General features: G+C 39.1%; 1 protein-coding gene across 2 annotated transcripts; it reads right to left on the reverse strand.

Annotated features, from left to right (window-relative positions):
- Positions 1-503: 503 nt before the first annotated feature.
- Positions 504-16727, reverse strand: LOC115221684 (activating signal cointegrator 1 complex subunit 2). 2 transcript variants are annotated; one of them, XM_029791888.2, is made up of 17 exons: positions 16438-16725; positions 15116-15277; positions 14120-14178; positions 12993-13107; positions 11363-11560; positions 10184-10398; positions 9753-9827; positions 9277-9384; positions 8905-8985; positions 7145-7219; positions 6309-6504; positions 5665-5766; positions 4900-4991; positions 3123-3290; positions 1826-2041; positions 1597-1702; positions 504-877 (listed from the first exon to the last, which is right to left on the reverse strand). In XM_029791888.2, exons 1-17 carry the CDS (start codon positions 16522-16524, stop codon positions 569-571), a joined length of 2364 nt encoding a protein of 787 aa, XP_029647748.1. In that variant the 5' UTR covers positions 16525-16725; the 3' UTR covers positions 504-568. The 2 variants fall into 2 exon arrangements, with proteins under 2 accessions (XP_029647748.1, XP_036366527.1); XM_036510634.1 differs by lacking the exon at positions 504-877 and adding an exon at positions 1057-1092 and having other exon boundaries at positions 1501-1702; positions 16438-16727.
- Positions 16728-18285: the final 1558 nt, after the last annotated feature.

Raw genomic sequence — 18285 nt, forward strand, 5'->3', positions numbered from 1 at the left:
CCTCGAGCCAGTGGAATGCTTCCTTGGGGTTCCGCTCCAGCAAAAAGTTTGAAAAGTACTGACGTATATATACACACATGAGGGGAAGAGACAGTTTTATGTACTTTAGATAAATATAATTATCAGATGAGAGAATATTCTTGAAAGTGGCATCATATAACAAAGTCAAGGAACATACCACAGGGATCAGTAATCTACCCGTGAGGTCATTAATATACCACAAGTAACTGACCTTGCAACAGACCTCTCTGACTAAATACAGAATCCACCCCACCCAACAACCCCATATTTCTTTCTCCCTCATCATCCCAAAAGGGCTCTATTATTAAATACTTTGTTGCCCGATCCTTACTTCCCCTTCTCACTACAATTCCCACCCCCCATCCACATCTTGTACAACAGTTCAAACCAATCAATGACCATGTTTCCTACACCATTCAGAAAAGGCTGTGGGTGGTCATCCTTCTTCTCCTTACGACTGAATTCAACAAAACAAAGACCAATAAACTGCCAAAATAAATTTATAATTATTCTAATTAACAGAATCCAAGGTAGACTTAGACAAAAATCACTTCATGGGTCCCAACAGGCCAAACCCTTTACTCCGCTTTCTGTCGGCCAAGGCTCTCCGATTGTGGTTAGCACGGGATCCTTTATGCTTTTCTTTCCACTGTCGGTTATGCAGGACCTCATGGTTCTGGCCTTGGCCTTTCGATCTGCCTTTCACATCATACACTGGCTTTTCATCTGTGGTTGCAGGTTCCTTTGCTGACCAGCCACGGTTTCCTCCACGCTGGGACCTTATCCTCTGTTCCCGTTGTTCACGTAGTTTGGCTGGGTCCTCTATAAAGTTATCAGCCTTTTTAAATGAAGGTTCCTGGGAAAGAGAAAACAAGCATTCAGGATGTAGCATATAATGCCCTGTGTGGGTTGGATTGGTGTGTAAAGATAGACGTAGGACAAGTATTTGTGTGACGAAGAAAAGTTAAAGAAATTGGACTCGAATCACTGATGTTGGAGGTTAAACACTGCGACAAATGGATTAATATGTTTGTAAGACATCTGGGAATATTAGCCGTGATAGACCAACATATAGGTGTAGGAGTGGCTGTGTGGTAAGTAGCTTGCTTACTAACCGCATGGTCCCGGGTTCAGTCCCAGTGCATGGCACCTCGGGCAAGTGTCTTCTACTATAGCCTCGGGCTGACCAAAGCCCTGTGAGTGAATTTTGTAGACGGAAACTGAAAGAAGCCTGTCGTATATATGTATATATATATGTGTGTGTGTTTGTGTGTCTGTGTTTGTCCCCCCAACATCGCTTGACAACTGATGCTGGTGTGTTTACGTCCCCGTAACTTAGCGGTTCGGCAAAAGAGACCGAAAGAATAAGTACTAGGCTTACAAAGAATAAGTCCTGGGGTCGATTTGCCCGACTAAAAAGGTGGTGCTCCAGCATGGCCGCAGTCAAATGACTGAGACAAGTAAAAGAGTAAAAGTAATTCTACATTGTCTCAGTTCAGGTTTGTGTGTTTTCAGGCATGCGTGTGTGTATGTGTGTGTGTGTGAGAGAGAGAGAGACAAACATGAGAAACTTACATCTTGGTCAGACGATGAAGAGTCATTGTCCTGTTGGTTGTGTCCAGCAATATCATTACGTTTGGCCTGATTAATGTTGACCAAGGCTCGAGGCACAGTGAATGGACTGAAAAGAACAACAAACAATACATTAACCACTGACCACACACATCCCCACCCACACAGTCATATAGTGTGTCCAACCGTCAGCCAGTCGTGCTGGTGGTATGGACTAGCTATGGTCACTCACCGTAGAGCCAGCAGGTCATCGGTGTGTGTGTCCCCAACAGATAAACCAGCATCGTTATCATCATATGTATCGTCGTACTCATCTTCGTAGAGGTTGGCCTCAAGCAGGTGCTTGTCATACAACGTCGCTGCATCCACGTTGCCGTACAACTCGTATGTGGCCTTCAGTTCACGGATGTCGGTCTTATCATTGAGGTCGACCTGTTTGGCTATGTCTCTGACGGATGGACAAAGAAAGAGAAATACATATAGAGAGAGAGAGAAAGAGAGAAAGAAAAAGGGATTAAAAAATCCAGGCAGAAATCAATAAAGTTTTAAACGAATTTGGTTAATTATATCCAACAATTAGACACCAATAATTTATTAATTTTGACCCCTTGATTACCCGATTTATTCTAATAAAAGCAGTGTAGGAAATCTCTCAGTTTGAACAATCAGAGTCTCTACAATAATGAGGGGTTTTTTTTTGTTTGTTTCTTAGTAATTGTTATGGATCCTCATACGAATCTTGAAAATGCTGTGTTCACATGCATTTTTCAGAAATATTAATTTCAATGATATTTTCTATGCCTAAATATATTAAAACAACAGAAACAATTGTTGTAAGGTGAATTCTACAATTAAAGATGTGATTTTTTTGTACCCTTATTTTTGTTAAAAAATATATATATCATAAAAAATATATATATCATCAACAGAGGAGTCCATTGTAAACTAAGGGCAGGAGAGGTGCAGCTGAAGTGTAGAAAGTCCAGGGAGAGAATCTGTAAAATTTCGTTGGGTGATGAGAGGAGACAGGATCAACTGGTGCGACCACGTGAGTGTGTAATATAGGGGGAGAATTCACAAAAAAAAAACCAAAGATGAAGACAGGTGGTGTAGACAACAAGTAGATGTATTAGTATAATACTCAGGAAGTGAAAAAATGTTTAACGTTTCATGCCTACGCTCTTCCACCTCCCCCCCCCCATCATTATAACAAATATATTTAAAGCATAAAATTTAAATAATAATTCTTAACTTCCAGTAAACTCCTCTTTCTCTAGGTTCTGTACGTACAAACAACCTTTCTCCCCTACAACCACAATGGACCAATCCACCTCTCTTATACACCAATAACAATGGGCTGTTGTTCATACATGCTATACATACCCACAGCTATAATAGACCATTCCACTCATTATCCAACATCAGGAAAACCCAAGAGTGTTACCCCACTGTATCCCAAGTGTGTGACCCCAGCCTGTACCCCTTATTACAATGTCACTCATTCCCCCCACCCCCAATAAAGTACTTACTGTTTCCCTTTGTGGATTTTCGTTCTATCCACTGTGTCTCGGTGGAACACATCGAACTCATCGTAATCGAAGATGTTCCTTCTGCTGTCCAGAACCGAATGTACAGGGGACGAAGGCGGAGCCGGGGGCGAGGACGGAGCCGGGGGTGAGGGCTCTTTCGGCTGAAACCTACAAAACAACAACAAAAACAACATAAACAATTCACACAAGTTTAACAACATTGTCGAAACCACCCTGAGGTGGAGAGCAACGGCTTCATACCATCGATGCGAGATACAAAAGCACAGGTGAGGCTGCGTGATTAAAGACGTTCACTCAAGGCCCACTGCATGGCACCTTGGACAACCAAGTCTTGTGAGTAGATTTGGCAGACAGAAAGAAATCTGCTGATAACCAGCTGGTGGAAGATCTGCCTGGGGTTAAACTAGTAGTAACATGGAACAGCCACTTTGATGTGGTGACTGACTTTACTGCTTAGTATAGTTACTACTCTGATCTCTTGGTATTATACAACTAGCTACTTTGCTTGTGTGTGTATATATAATATATATATATAGACATACATATATACACACACTCTCACATACACTCTTTACTCTTTTACTTGTTTCAGTCATTTGATTGCGGCCATGCTGGAGCACCGACTTTAGTTGAGCAAATCGACCTCAGGACTTATTCTTTGTAAGCCTAGTACTTATTCTCTCAGTCCCTTTTGCTGAACCGCTAAGTTACGGTAACGTAAACACACCAGCATCGGTTATCAAGTGATGTTGGGGGAGACAAACACAGACACACATATACATACATATATATATACAACGGGCTTCTTTCAGTTTCCGTCTACCAAATCCACCTACAAGGCTTTGGTCAGCTCGAGGCAAAGACACTTGCCCAAGTTGCCATGCATATATACACATACATACACACACACACACCACATATATACATACACACACACACATATACACATTCACACACACACACACATATATATATATATATGGCAAATGAAAGACGGAAGATGGAATATATGAGACTTTATTATTAATGCTCACAATTGTTTCGACACATATAGCATCGATTTCTCATGGGTGGGACACTCAGCAACTGGTTCAGGAGCATCTGGTGATGCAGATGTACCTCGTCAGGTGACAAATAAATAAATACAAGAGGAATCAACGCTAGATGTGTCAAAACAATTGTCGTGATTAATAAGAAATTCTCGTATATTCCATCTTCCATATACATAAAGAGCACTGTGAAAGTGACTGAGCTTTACCAGTGAGCCACCAGGTGTAAACCATTCGTTTTATTATCCATTATATATATATATATATATATATATATATATATATATATATATATATATAGTAGAAATATGTTACGAAAAGAAAATATAAAATACACGTGGAAATGTATGGGTAAAATATGAAAAACCAACGAAAATGCATATTGCAAATAGAAAAAGGCTATTTATGAGAGATAACGACAAATATATACATTTAGATGGACTGAGGTAGTAATAAGAATCATAAAAGTCATTATTATGAGATGATTATAAGATGATAATAAAGTAAGAGAACAAAACGAACCAGTGGTTTACGCGAAGGCTATTCATCGTTTGAGCAACATCGGTTAATATATATATAAATATATATATATATATATATATATATATATATATAATATATATATATATATACAGAGAGAGAGAGAGAGAAAGAAAACAAAATAATCACTTGATCAACTCAGAAAAGATTAGCAATGTTCTCCTCACCTGTCAAGTTGATCTAATGAAGGTGGCAGGTTGTCTTCTAAGAGAGAATTTATCACCATTTCAGCATTGAAGTCCATTTCTTCAAGGCATGCCTAGAGAGAGAAGGAGAGAAAGGATATGAGTAATGATTGGGTCACTGGAACAATGAACTGTATAAATACTGCTGCTGCTATACTACTAGTACTACTACTTTTAATAATAATATCCTTCACTCGCCCCAGGACGCTGGGTGTGTTGCGGCAAGTGACTGTAACACAGATGCAAATTAAAAGTAAATAATAATAATAATAATAGTAATAATAATAATAATAATAATAATAGTAATAGTAATAATAATAATAATAATAATAATAATAATAATAATAATAGTAATAGTAATAATAATAATAATAATAATAATAGTAATAGTAATAATAATAATAATAATAATAATAATAGTAATAATAATAATTATGGTTTCTAATTTTGGGAGATGGCTACTGACCTTCAGTACAAGATGAATATTTTAGTTTATTGATGCTAGAAGCATGAAAGGTAAAGTCGACCTGAGGAGGATTTGAACTCGGAACATATATTACAAAATGTTTTTGCCTGATGCTCTACTGATTCTGCCAGTGTACATGGTGTCATTGTCTCCAATAAAGGCAGACGGTCAAAAATTGTTTGGGGGGAAGGGGAAACAGATTACATTATTAGGACTGGTCGTTGGTGGTGGTCAGAGCAGGAGTGTCAGAAATAAGAGAAACAAAGCAAAAAGGGTCTCACATGCACAAAACTGTCATGAAGATCTGGGAACAATTCTTTCACTGAGCAGATGAGACTTTCCAGTTCTGGGTTGGCACAGGCCCCGACCAGGTTTTCAGGTTGCTGGAAGAGAAACCAGAATATATATACAGACACAGAATTACATTCAGTTACAAAGCCTTGGCCTGTTGCACAGTGGGACTGAACCTGAAACCACTGGTTACAAACTGTAACAGGTATATATGTATACATACATATCCTTTACTTCTTTGTTATTAGGTTGTGGCCATGCTGGGGCATTGCATTGAAAGGTTTCATCAAACTGATGTCAGGACTTATTTTTTAAGACGATTATTTATTCCATCAGTTATGAGGTTGTCAACAAACCAACACCGGTCGTCATATGGTGGTTGTAGGGTACGAGGAAGACACTACCACACACAAGATGGGTTTCTACACAGTTTCCACTTACCAAGTTCACTCACAAGGAATTGGTTGTCACAGGGCCGCAGAGGAAGACACTTACCTAAGGGGCCACCCAGTGGAAACAAATGTACACAGACGAGGTGTGAGAGAGGTTTATTATAAAACAATGGACTACACTGAGATTGAACCTTCAACCTTCACATTCACTACAGTCAGCTGATGACAAGGCAAATACTCACCGCAAATTTACTGCCATTGTCTGTAGATTTCTCTTTGCCATCAATTGCTTGCAATCTTTCTTCGGAATTTCCAACACAACCTTCCGGTGTACAGCGACCCCCTGCATTCTTCGACCCTTTTGGCTGGTTCCGTTTACCAAACAGGGAAAAAGAAGAGTCAAAAGCGTTCTGTAGAAATGACAGCCTGGTTTCATCTCTTGGAAGGAATCAAGGCGAAAATACTTTACAAGGTTTTTAACCATCAAGATGGCAGTATACGCTGATGGCCTTTAGCAGAGGGACAGATTTCCAATGAGAAAACATTCTTCAAGTTTTCTGGCTTTCTCAGTAAAATACACGACAAATACTACTCCAACCATCACCTCCACCACCTCAGCTCTATCATGCATATTCTTTACTACCACCTAAACTGTAACCTGTATAGCCTCCATCATTACCTCACACGACCCTAAACCACCTTCACACACATCTAAGTCATGTATCTATCCCTTACTTCATAACATCTCTATTTCCCCCCATACCACCCCATACAATAATCCACCACTTCCTGTCTTCCACTTCTTGTCATCAAATTCCTAGTCACCTGTCCCTCACTCCTACCTGCACTCACTCATCTGTTCCTCACTCCTACCTGCACTCACTCTCACCTGTCCCTCACTCTCACCTGTTCCTCACTCCTACCTGCACTCACTCATCTGTTCCTCACTCCTACCTGCACTCACTCATCTGTTCCTCACTCTTACCTGTCCCTCACTGCTACCTGCACTCACTCTCACCTGTCCCACACTCCCACCTGCACTCAACTCAGCAACCGAGGCATTGACTACAAAGGATACATCATGGCTGACGTCTGACGTAAAATACTGATTTCATTTTGGATGCTGTATTGGCCTTCGTAGTCAGCAATAAACCTGAAAGAGAGGAGAACTGACTTTAATAACAGAATGAGAAATTTGAGCTTTTGTGGGACTTTGGCATTCAATGCGATAGAAGGATTGAGTGAAGACGGCCAGTCTTTATAGATGTCAACAAGAAAGAAAAAGGGGCCGAAATTATGGATATCTCTTTCTTAGAAGATTGTAGAGCAAAAGATGAAGAGCAGGAAAAGATGGAGAAGTATGAGCCACCGAAGGATGAGGAGGTTGGAAAGTTGCAGGGGATGAAGAAGGTTTTAGGGATTCCAATGGTGATGGGAGTATTGGGATGCGTATTGGACAGTTTCACGGAGTGTACCGATAAAACTGGAAATGGTGCAAGGTTGCAAGTCATATAGAGGGCAGCACTTCTTGGGAGAGCAAAGGTTTTAAGGAAAGTCTTTGTCTATGTACAGCACAAGGGGTAGGAAGGGACCTTGGTCAGTTTGGTGTTGATTGCTTCCTAACTGAAATGTCCAGACTGTTTCAGGTCTAAGTGTCTGAGATTTACAAAAATGAAACAACAATAATAATAATAATAATAATAATAATAATAATAATAATAAATGCCCTGATGCAGTACCAGGCAGTGGCTCTCATGGCTTCTGATCTTAACTGATTGGAAGTGTTATCATGTACATTGTTTTGTCTTGGTATAAAAGATGGGCTACAGCAAATATTCTGCTCAATACCACAGATTTGCTTGTCAGTTGTTTGACCTTAACCAGTTGAGCATGTCCCTTAGTGGCTGACGATATGTGCATCTCTGATCACGAGCAGAAGTAATGGGGGAGCATCATAGCCATGTGTCGAGAGGGATTCTTTGGGGTTTGAATAATTCACCTCTGGAAACATGGGTGTTCTTTCAACATCCTTAAACAACCCTTATTCAGGGACCTTTTGAGCGGGATGGGTTACCCAACCAGAAGAAAATTCTAACTGGGCCCCATCCGCAAGGTAATGTGCTGTTTATCTTGATATGAGATCACCATGTCGTGCACATATGGTTGTGATGCATGTGCCTGGTGTACCTTTATCAGACGGGTAGTCATGATGGGTATACTGGGCTTCGTATATTTGTACCCCAGTGTCACTTTGATGGCATGCACTGCTCTCTCACTCAATAATAATAATAATAATAATAATGGCTTCAAATTTTGCCATAAGGGCATCCATTTTGGGGGTAGGGACGTGTCAATCACATTAAACAGTGTTCAGCTGTTAGGTAATTTATCAACCCTGAAAGGATGAAAGGCAAAGTCAACCTCGGTGGAATTTGAACTCAGAACATAAAGACTGACAAAATACCTCTAAGCATTTCACCTGGCAAGCTAACAATTCTGCTAGATTACCACCTTAATGATGATGGATGATGATGATAATAATAATAATAATCCTTTCTATTGGAAGGACAAGGCCTCAAATTTTGGGGAAAGGGGGTCAGTCGATTACATCAACGCCAGTGCATAACTGGTACTTATTTAATTGACCCCAAAAGGATGAGAGACAAAGTCGATCTTGGCAGAATTTGAACTCAGAACGTAGCAACAGATGAAATACTGCTAAGCATTTCACCTGGTGTGCTAATGATTCTGCCAGCTCACCACCTTGCCATTAATAATAATAATAATATGTTAATTAGCAAGATGACTTAATTAAAATAATAAAAACAGTTTGAATACCTTCTTTCTGAGATGACTAAAGCCAGGATTTGTAGATAATTCTCAATGTAAGTCTCCAGTTGCTGTTTCTCATCAGTGGAACTGCAAGTAAAACATCATCATCATTATCGATATATATATACAGTTGGCTACAGTATTACACACACACACACACAGACAGGAAGACAATTACAGACACCCAGACAGTAAGACAATTACATGCACACACAGACAGTAAGACAATTACACAGACACACAGACAGTAAGACAATTACACAGACACACTACTTCAGATAACGACAAAACACTCATGATGATGATGATGATGATGATGGTGGTGGTGGTGAGAGAAAGGTTTGACAATTAAAACACCTGTCAACAGATGTGACTCACCTTTTATCAAGAATGGGTTGTATACAACAATAATTTAAGATTTCATAGAATATTGACAGCATCTGCTTTTTGGCAAGAGAAAGTCGGTTCTTTAGCAGTAACTTGGTGCTGGTAAATAGAAGATGAAAAGATTAAATTGAGGATTTTGTCTGCAGAAACTTCTCAGTTGCTGTGATTTCTTTATATTCAAGAATAGACAAGGCATTATCAAATAAAAGAGAAAAGAATAAAACAAACACAAACTCAAAGACATCACTTAATGAGGTTTTTAAGAATTATCAGAAAGAAAGAATAAGAGAGACATTAAAGAAAGAGGGAGAGAGCAATTGTGTAAAAGACTTCCTGGAGAACATCAGAAGATACAGAGGGGAATCAGGAACACTATAAAAGAGAGAGAGAGAGAGATGTGGAAGAGAAGAAATATTTGCCATTTTAGAGAGGACATCATAAGAAAATGAGACAACAATATAACAAACCTTGGCATTTCGAATTCTTTAGTTTTCAGAGCTGATGTCAAAGATGGAACTATTAAATCATAGAATGTGGCCAATCTGGAGTAAAGAGAAGAAGAAAGAATATCAGATGAAGAATTACAAGATATCGTACAAGAGATAAGGGGAGCTGTTGTGACATTCATACTTTTGTAGATTCTAACTATTGCCAGTAGTGGTGGGAGACAAATACACACACACACGACAGGCTTCTTTTCAGTTTCCATTTACTCACTAGGCTTTGGTTGGCCTGAAGCTGTAGTAGAAGACACTTGCCTGAGGTGCCAAACAGTGGGACTGAACTCGGAACCATGTGGTTGGAAAGCAAAGTTCTAACCACGCAGTTACCTCTGAATACAATTATAAATCACAACCACTATAACAACAACAACAACAGCCATGGCAGCAGAATTTACCTCAAACAGAAATTAGCTTCATGGAAGTATATTCTGGCCGGTGGATAGATTTCTATGAAGCTGGACAGTGTGTAGCTAACATCAACCAGGTAGAAAATAATGTCCTGAAATTCTAGACTCGATATGTTGTTGAGTTTCTGTGGATTTTGGTCGGTGAGTTTGGTGGGTGCCAGGCTTTCATCGAGGCCACACTGCGTCAACATTCCGTTGAAAACCTGAAAGCAATTATAATCATTATTAATACACAAGACTTAGCCAACAAGATGAGACATATTTAAGTAAATTCGTTTAAAACAACATTGAAGGAAAATAGAAATTCTTCTTAGATCTTTTGCAGTGAGAAACCTGTTCTGTTCCCTTCTCTCACATTTTTATCTCTTATCTCCTAGCATAAAGCCACCTTCCTCTCAATTGTAACCCAGACTCATAAAAGGACTCTTAGACCTGTGAGCTACATGGCAACCTTACTAGTGCTGGTGCTACGGAAGAAACCACCCGATCTACACTCTGTAAAGTGGTTGGCATTAGGAAGGGCATACAGCCATAGAAACCATGCCTGGTACAGTCATCAGACCCATTGGCTCCTGTCAAATCATAGACATTAAAAGATGGTGATAATGATAAACAGGGGTGAAGGGCTGCTGGAACAATTGTATTTCCAGCAGGAGATTAAGGTTAGAGTAGGCTACTTCAGTATTTAATAGCTGTATAACCTGTTTGTCAGCCAGGCCAACTGAAAGAGAATTATTTTGCCCTTGTTCAGAGACAACACAATTGTAAAGGTTCCAGCTTGCAATTTCATCCACAGCTTCACAATGTGTGAGTGTGTGTGTGATGATGATGATGATGTGTATGTAAGTGAATGTGTGTGGTGCATCAGTAAGCATGTGTGAATGAGAATGTGCATATAGGAGCATATGCATGTGAGTGACCATATCTGAGTGCATGTATATACATATATACATCTGTGTCTGTATGTGCATGTGTATAGGAATCACTGCTTTAGGCTACATTTTTTTTAATGGGTGTAAGAAAGCGGGTGGGAGTTAAATGGTGGAACAGAGGAATCAGTCTGGGTAAATGACGGCCTAAGGGTGGGAAATCCCTACCTCACAAGTTTCCTATGCAGCTATGGTTGAAGCGGAGACGATCTTGGAGGGGAGAAGCAACTATACAAACCTCACACACAGTGGAAATCACCTCACGTAAATCATTCTCGTATTTCGGTTGCTGTTTGAAGATATTTCCGACCATCTTGGACAGTAATTGCCGATTGCCCTGGCCATACAGTGCACACAGATCCATAAGTTTGGGAATGTCAAAGATGAAGTTCTTGTAGATAATTTCACCAAAGATGGAAGGAGTCAAAAAGTTTTCCTGCAGGAAAAATATTATTATTATTATTATTATCATTATTATTATTGTTATTATTATCATTATTATTATCATCATCATAATTATCATTATTATTATTATTAAGGTGATAAGCTGGCAGAATTGTTAGCATGCTGGACAAAATGCTTAGTGGTATTTTGACCATTGCTAAGTCCTGAGTTCAAATTCTGCTATGGTTGACTTTGCCTTTCATCCTTTTGGGGTTCATAAATTAAGCACAAGTGAAACACTGGGGTTGATGTGATCGATTCATCTCCTGCCACAAAATTTCTGCTCCTGTGGCAAAATTTGAAACCATTATTATTATTATTATTATTATTGAGTGAGAGAGCAGTGCATGCCATCAAACTGATACCAGGGTACAAATATACAAAGCCCACTATCTCCATCATGACTACTCATCTGATAAGGGTCCACCAGGCACATGCATCACAACCACATGGTCACAACATGGTCACCTCATGTGAAGATAAACAGCACATGACCTTGCAGGTGGGGCCCAGTCAGAATTTTCTTCAGGTTGAATGGTCTGTCCCACTCAAAGGTCCCTGAATAAGGGTAAAGGATGACGGACAAAACACCCGTGTTTCTAGAGGTGAATTATTCAAACCCCAAAGAATTCCTCTCAACACATGGCTATGATGCTCCCCCACTACTTCTGCTCGTGATCAGAGATGCACATATCGTCAGCCACTAAGGGACATGCTCAACTGGTTAAGGTCAAACAACTGACAAGCAAATCTGTGGTATTGAGCAGAATATTTGCTGTAAAACCCATCTTTTATACCAAGACAAAACAATGTACATGATAACACTTCCAATCAGTTAAGATCAGAAGCCATTAGAACCTCTACCTGGTACTGCATCAGGGCATTTATTATTATTATTATTATTATTATTATTATATAAAGGCGGTGAGCTGGCAAAACCGTTAGCATGATGGGTGAAATGCTTAGTGGTATTTTGTCTGCTGTTAGGTTCTGAGTTCAAATTCAACCAAGGTCAACTTTGCCTTTCATCCTTTTGGGGTTGATAAATTAAGTACCAGTGAAACACTGGGGTTGATGTGATTAATCCCCTCCCCCCAAAACTTCAGGCCTTTATGCCTTCAGTAGAATATTTCTCTCTGCATTCTGAGTTCAAATTCTCTGCATTCTGAGTTCAAATTCTGCCACAGCCATCTTTGCTTTCCATCCTTTCAGGGTTAATAAAATCAGTATCCACTAAGCACTGGGGCTGATGTAATCAACTGACCCCACTCCCCAAAATTTCAGGCCTTGTGCCTATATTAGGAGTATTGTAATGATAATCAAATTTTTAGAAAAAAGATAGAAAAAAGCTGGTAGCCAGGCAGAACCATTAGCTTTGGGTGGTGAAGACATATTTAAACATTAACTAAGAAATATACACTGACCTTTGACTCCTTGTGTGTAGCCATTCTGACACAGGTTAAAAAGATTCTACGATGCACCTCATTTTGTAATTCTCGGGCATCAAGGGTCAGTTGATTGTATATGGGATCGTAAGGTCTGAAAGGTGAGAGAAAAACATAATAAAAATAGTAATAATAATAATTATGATTTCTTTATTAACCATGGGAGTTTACATTAAGAAAAACATTATGGACAGTAGAGGACAAAGCAAAGGATGTGTGTATGTGTGTTGTTATGAGGGTTTTGTGTGTAAACAAAACAGACAACATTTTTTAAAAAAATCAACCATGTGTGATCCTTAATAAGGAGGAGACATTTGAGGGCCGCTCATGGAAAAACCTCATAAAAAACCACATGTCCCCTGACTTTTGGGGCAGGTGCCTTTTTTTCTGAGGACAAGCGAATGCTCAGGGCAGGCCCATTCCCTCACACCATTCTTGCCACTTTCATCTACCTTTCAGCAAACTTCCCCCTCCACCCTTATTTTCTTTTTCAAGTGAAACTCGAAGAAGTTGATCAGGGATTGGCCAAAGAGAAAACTGTCTTCAGCCCCTCAAATCTTATCCACCATACAACCTCTTTTGCCATGGCCACCAGGCTTATAAACACAGCCTTTCCTTCGCAATTAAAGGAAGGTGGCAGGCGATCTTCATGATGGATTCTATTGACAGCTGGATCCATCCCACACGCGACATCAGGTGCTCAACATAAGGCCACAGGTCAGCAATGCTCAGGCACTGGACAAGTGCACGCAGGACTGTCTCATTGTCATGACAACACCAAAATGACATCACAGTCTTGACCATTCAAATTGGAAGACTTCACCCAACTTGAAATGATAAAAAAGGGGCAACGGCCAACCAGAGGGAAATCCAATTCACAGTATCAAAATAGGGGATTATTATATCTTGAGAAGATAATGGGAAAAAGTTGTGACATTGGCCTGTGCAGTGGGCATTACACAGAAATAAGGAGAGGAAATGGGGCATGGCTGTAGCACCTTTGATTATAGGTCTGCTGCATGGTCATGGTTGACCCAGGGCTAAAAAACAAAAAGTTATAAACAATAAACAAGTAAAAAGTCAAAAAAGTAATTAAAAATATTTACCTGGGAGCAGATTCAAGGTAGGAATCAATGAGTTTGTGTAAGGACACATCAAAGACAACCTGCAAGTAGTAGTAGTAGTAGTAGCAGCAGTGGTGGTGATATTTATAGAAGAGGAGAAAGAGAATCAGGTAGAAGTTAATGAAATATTACCCTCATCATCGTTAGACTAATATTAATTAGTCTAAGAATGAGATAAATTAGGTGGTGATGGTGAATTAATAATAATTGTTGTTAAATGTTACAGTTCAGTAATTACATAGGCAAAGCAGAAACCGGGCCCATGAGCCTGGCTGGGCTTGAAAAGGGTGCATAAATAAATATATGCATGTATGTATATGTGTGTGTGTATGTGGAGTGAGTTTGTATTTCCTTTACATGTTTTCTGGTTTGTAAACAATGTCTTTGTGAAAGCATATTTAAACTGTTTATTGTTTGACAGACCGGGAGAATATTACCAGGCTTAAAAACAAGGAGGTTGGTGACAGGAAGAGCATCCATGCTTAGAGAATTCTGCTCCATGAAAACACGGAAAAATAGACATCAAAATGATGATGGAGAGCAGGTTAGGCTGTGAAGTGGAGGGATTCACAATGCAACTATGTGGTCTGATCCCACTGCATGGCACCTTAGGCAAGTATCTTCCTTGGTAGCCTTGTGAGTTAAATTTGACAGAAGGAAACTATATAGAAGCCCATCATACGTGTGTGTGTGTGTGTGTGTGGATGCATGTGTGTGCTTATCTTCACATGTCTTTACAGTGACATCCCTTGGGCAATGATGGTGATGTTGGTTGTGGCATAAAGAAAAGTGTGACTGTTTGGCAGTTCATCGCATGAAGATGTGCAATGAAGGAACTTCTTTTGAAAACAAATAAAGGTTAGCGACAGGAAGAGGATCCAGTAAAATACCCCAAGAAATCTCCTCAAACATAGAAAAATAAAGACATAAAAATGATGACATGTATGTATGTATGTATATATTCATATATTCACTAACCTGACTCCAGAATTTATCGTGTGGTTGGGTAAGAAGCCAGTGGAGGTCTTCATTAATGAATCTTGTTCTTTCCAACCATTCTTCATAAGCAGCAACGTCTTGGAGATCTACAGGCGGATGTTGGTAACTAACAAAATCTACATCTTTCATCCAGCGACTATCCTGCATTGGCAACACATTTCATTTCAGACACAGATAAAATAGCAGAAATATGACATACACACATATATATATAAAAAGGATATTTAAAAAAATGTATGTATACACATGTTAATAATGACGATATATTGTGTTAATATATACATACATACATATATATATATATATATATATACATACATACATACATATATATATATACATACATACATACATATATATATATATACATACATACATACATATATATATACATACATACATACATACATATATTATTATCATTATTATTATATATACAATATATAAAATATATTTAAAAAACGTATGTATACATTGTGTAAACAATCTAAAGTTAATACTGACAGGAAATATGTTAGTTGAAAATGGTATTGAAATGCCGCTAAAATACAGGAATTTATTTTTAGATACAAATAAATATTGTATAATATACAATGAATAATTTGTCAACTTTTATGTTGTTTTGAAGCGTTTCCATTGAATCTTCCGCCCATGCCTCTCCAAGGTTACAAGGCCAGTTCATTACTTATATATATATGCTATGAATATCTGAAGGTGTTTGGACATGAGCATGGATTTCTCTTTTTAACTCAATATATTTCCTTCCTTCTACAACTAATTCTGCAGTTCATGTCTCCAACGTCTCTTCACACTTTACGGTCAATAACTTTAATTTGGTGACAGCGCTGAAGACTGAGTCTTTGAATTCGTTTATGTCACACACACACCTGTTTGATTGGGCGGAAAGCAAAACAAAAAACAAAATAAAATAAAGTTTATATTCTTTTGTCTCTCCCGTTCAATAATTTTCGTCTCCAAATTCTAACCGGCAGATTTTCGGAATCGTTATCACAACCTTATGGAGAAAGAAAAAGGCAAGGAATTGGGCGATGGTTTCCTTCTGTGAAAGGAATTTTGTCCAATATTTACATCCACCCACCACCACGAACTCAGTGTCCTTTTTTTCCCTTTTTACTTCATTTCTTAAACAATAATATTCGCTCGTAAGACCCGGGGGGTGGGGCGTAATAGTAAAACCATTATTCTCCCCGTTTACCAAAATTTGGCCAACACATTGCGAATATCTGAACTAAACGAAAAATTTAGGCATTTTTTTTCTTAACGAAGAGAAGTAAACATACCAAAGCTGGAATAGTGTCGGAATTTCCTTCGTCGTTTGCGATTTGGACAATTCTTTCGTCAAGAGGCAAAACTTCTGCCTGAGCCATGATTATATTAACCGGACAGAAAGGCAGAGACTGAGGAACTGTCTTATACGGCAGCAATAGGTTTACTTATAAATGTCTATATATACACAGGTTATACATATAGGAAGAGAGAGAGAGAAATATCTCCAAATGTTTCACAATTTCCGACTTGGGTCGCTGGATTCACATTACGACGGCCATCTTGGTGACACACACAACTTCCTGTCTTAGTTTCGTACTAAAAACCGTCGGCTGCTTCACAACACCTAATTATAGATTTATCGATTTGTCGAGGTTTTTAAACACGCTTAAAAGCAAAAACAACGGCAACAATAATAAGAATCCTCCTCCTCCTCATCATCATCATCAGTAATGGTTTGTATTTATGCTGGACCTGGTGACAAACAGAGAAACGAGGTGCATGAACGTGGTCGCTTGACTCGTTAGAAATAGCAGCGAAATCCCGCTCAATTCATACATACTGTCGCTTTTTATAAAAAAAAACCATTTCACTTTGGAAAGGTGGCGGAGCTGGCAGAGACGTTAGCGCGCCGGGCGAAATGCTTAGCTGTATTTCGTCTGCCGTTACGTTCTGAGTTCAAATTCCGCCGAGGTCGACTTTGCCTTTCATCCTTTTGGGGTCGATAAATAAAGTATCAGTTACGCACTGGGGTCGATGTAATTGACTTAATCCATTTGTCTGTCTTTGTTTGTCCCCTCTGTGTTTAGCCCCTTGTGGGCAATAAAGAAAAAAACAAAACATTTCCCCTTGGAGCAAAGAAAGGATGATCACAGCTGAAATTCTTTGGTCATAGGTTTGCTCTGTCCAACTTTGAAAGTATATTTTGTCACCATGTGATAATATATGGGAATATGGCGTACACATACAAATCCTGATTTAGCTTTTATCAAATTTCTTGGTGTTTATCCAAAATGATGAAATGAATACTAATTTTTAAAGTAAAGGAGTGGCTGTGTGGTAAAGTAGCTTGCTAACCAACCACATGGTTCCGGGTTCAGTCCCACTGCGTGGCATCTTGGGCAAGCGTCTTCTGCTATAGCCCCGGGCCGACCAATGCCTTGTGAGTGGATTTGGTAGATGGAAACTGAAAGAATCCTGTCGTATATATCTATATATATATATGTATGCGTGTGTGTGGGGGTTTGTGTCTGTGTTTGTCCCCCTAGCATTGCTTGACAACCGATGCTGGTGTGTTTACGTCCCCGTCACTTAGCGGTTCGGCAAAAGAGATCGATAGAATAAGTACTGGGCTTACAAAGAATAAGTTCCGGGGTCGATTTGCTCGACTAAAGGCGGTGCTCCAGCATGGCCGCAGTCAAATGACTGAAACAAGTAAAAGAGTAAAGAGTAAAAGAGATTACCTTAAAATAAAATTTCTCCTTTGAATAACTCCAACCATTACTACTCTGTCATTTACTTCTAGTTTTGTCTCTACAATTCTTTCTCTGCGTGTGTAGCATTTCTTTACTCATTGCCTGTCACCAAACCTAGTATGTACTCCCATCTTGCATTTCTTATGTTAATTCTGTCGACCCCTCTTTTTCTCTTCCCCATCTTCTCTCTATTTCATGTGAAGTGTGACTGGAAAAACCAGTCAGGTAACCATGATAAGTGTTGTAATTGGTAAAAGTTATGACCTTTTGTATTCTCAGGCTAAGTTCAATTTCCATCCATGCAGAGTTGGTAAAGTACCATCGATTATGTAACCAACCGTGTCCTTCCTACAGAATTTAAGGGCTGCTGTCAGTTATTGTTGTTGT

This window comes from Octopus sinensis, linkage group LG18 (assembly GCF_006345805.1).
Source record: "Octopus sinensis linkage group LG18, ASM634580v1, whole genome shotgun sequence".
NCBI classification, from domain to species: domain Eukaryota; kingdom Metazoa; phylum Mollusca; class Cephalopoda; order Octopoda; family Octopodidae; genus Octopus; species Octopus sinensis.

Excerpts from the sequence above, each read along its gene's own strand:
- LOC115221684 (XM_029791888.2), bottom strand. The coding sequence starts at position 16,524 with ATGGCTCAGGCAGAAGTTTTGCCTCTTGACGAAAGAATTGTCCAAATC. Across the intron at positions 8,986-9,276 it reads CAACCCATTCTTGATAAAAG|TTCCACTGATGAGAAACAGC; the intron begins GTGAGTCACATC and ends TTTTACTTGCAG. Across the intron at positions 878-1,596 it reads CTTCATCGTCTGACCAAGAT|GAACCTTCATTTAAAAAGGC; the intron begins GTAAGTTTCTCA and ends TCTCTTTCCCAG.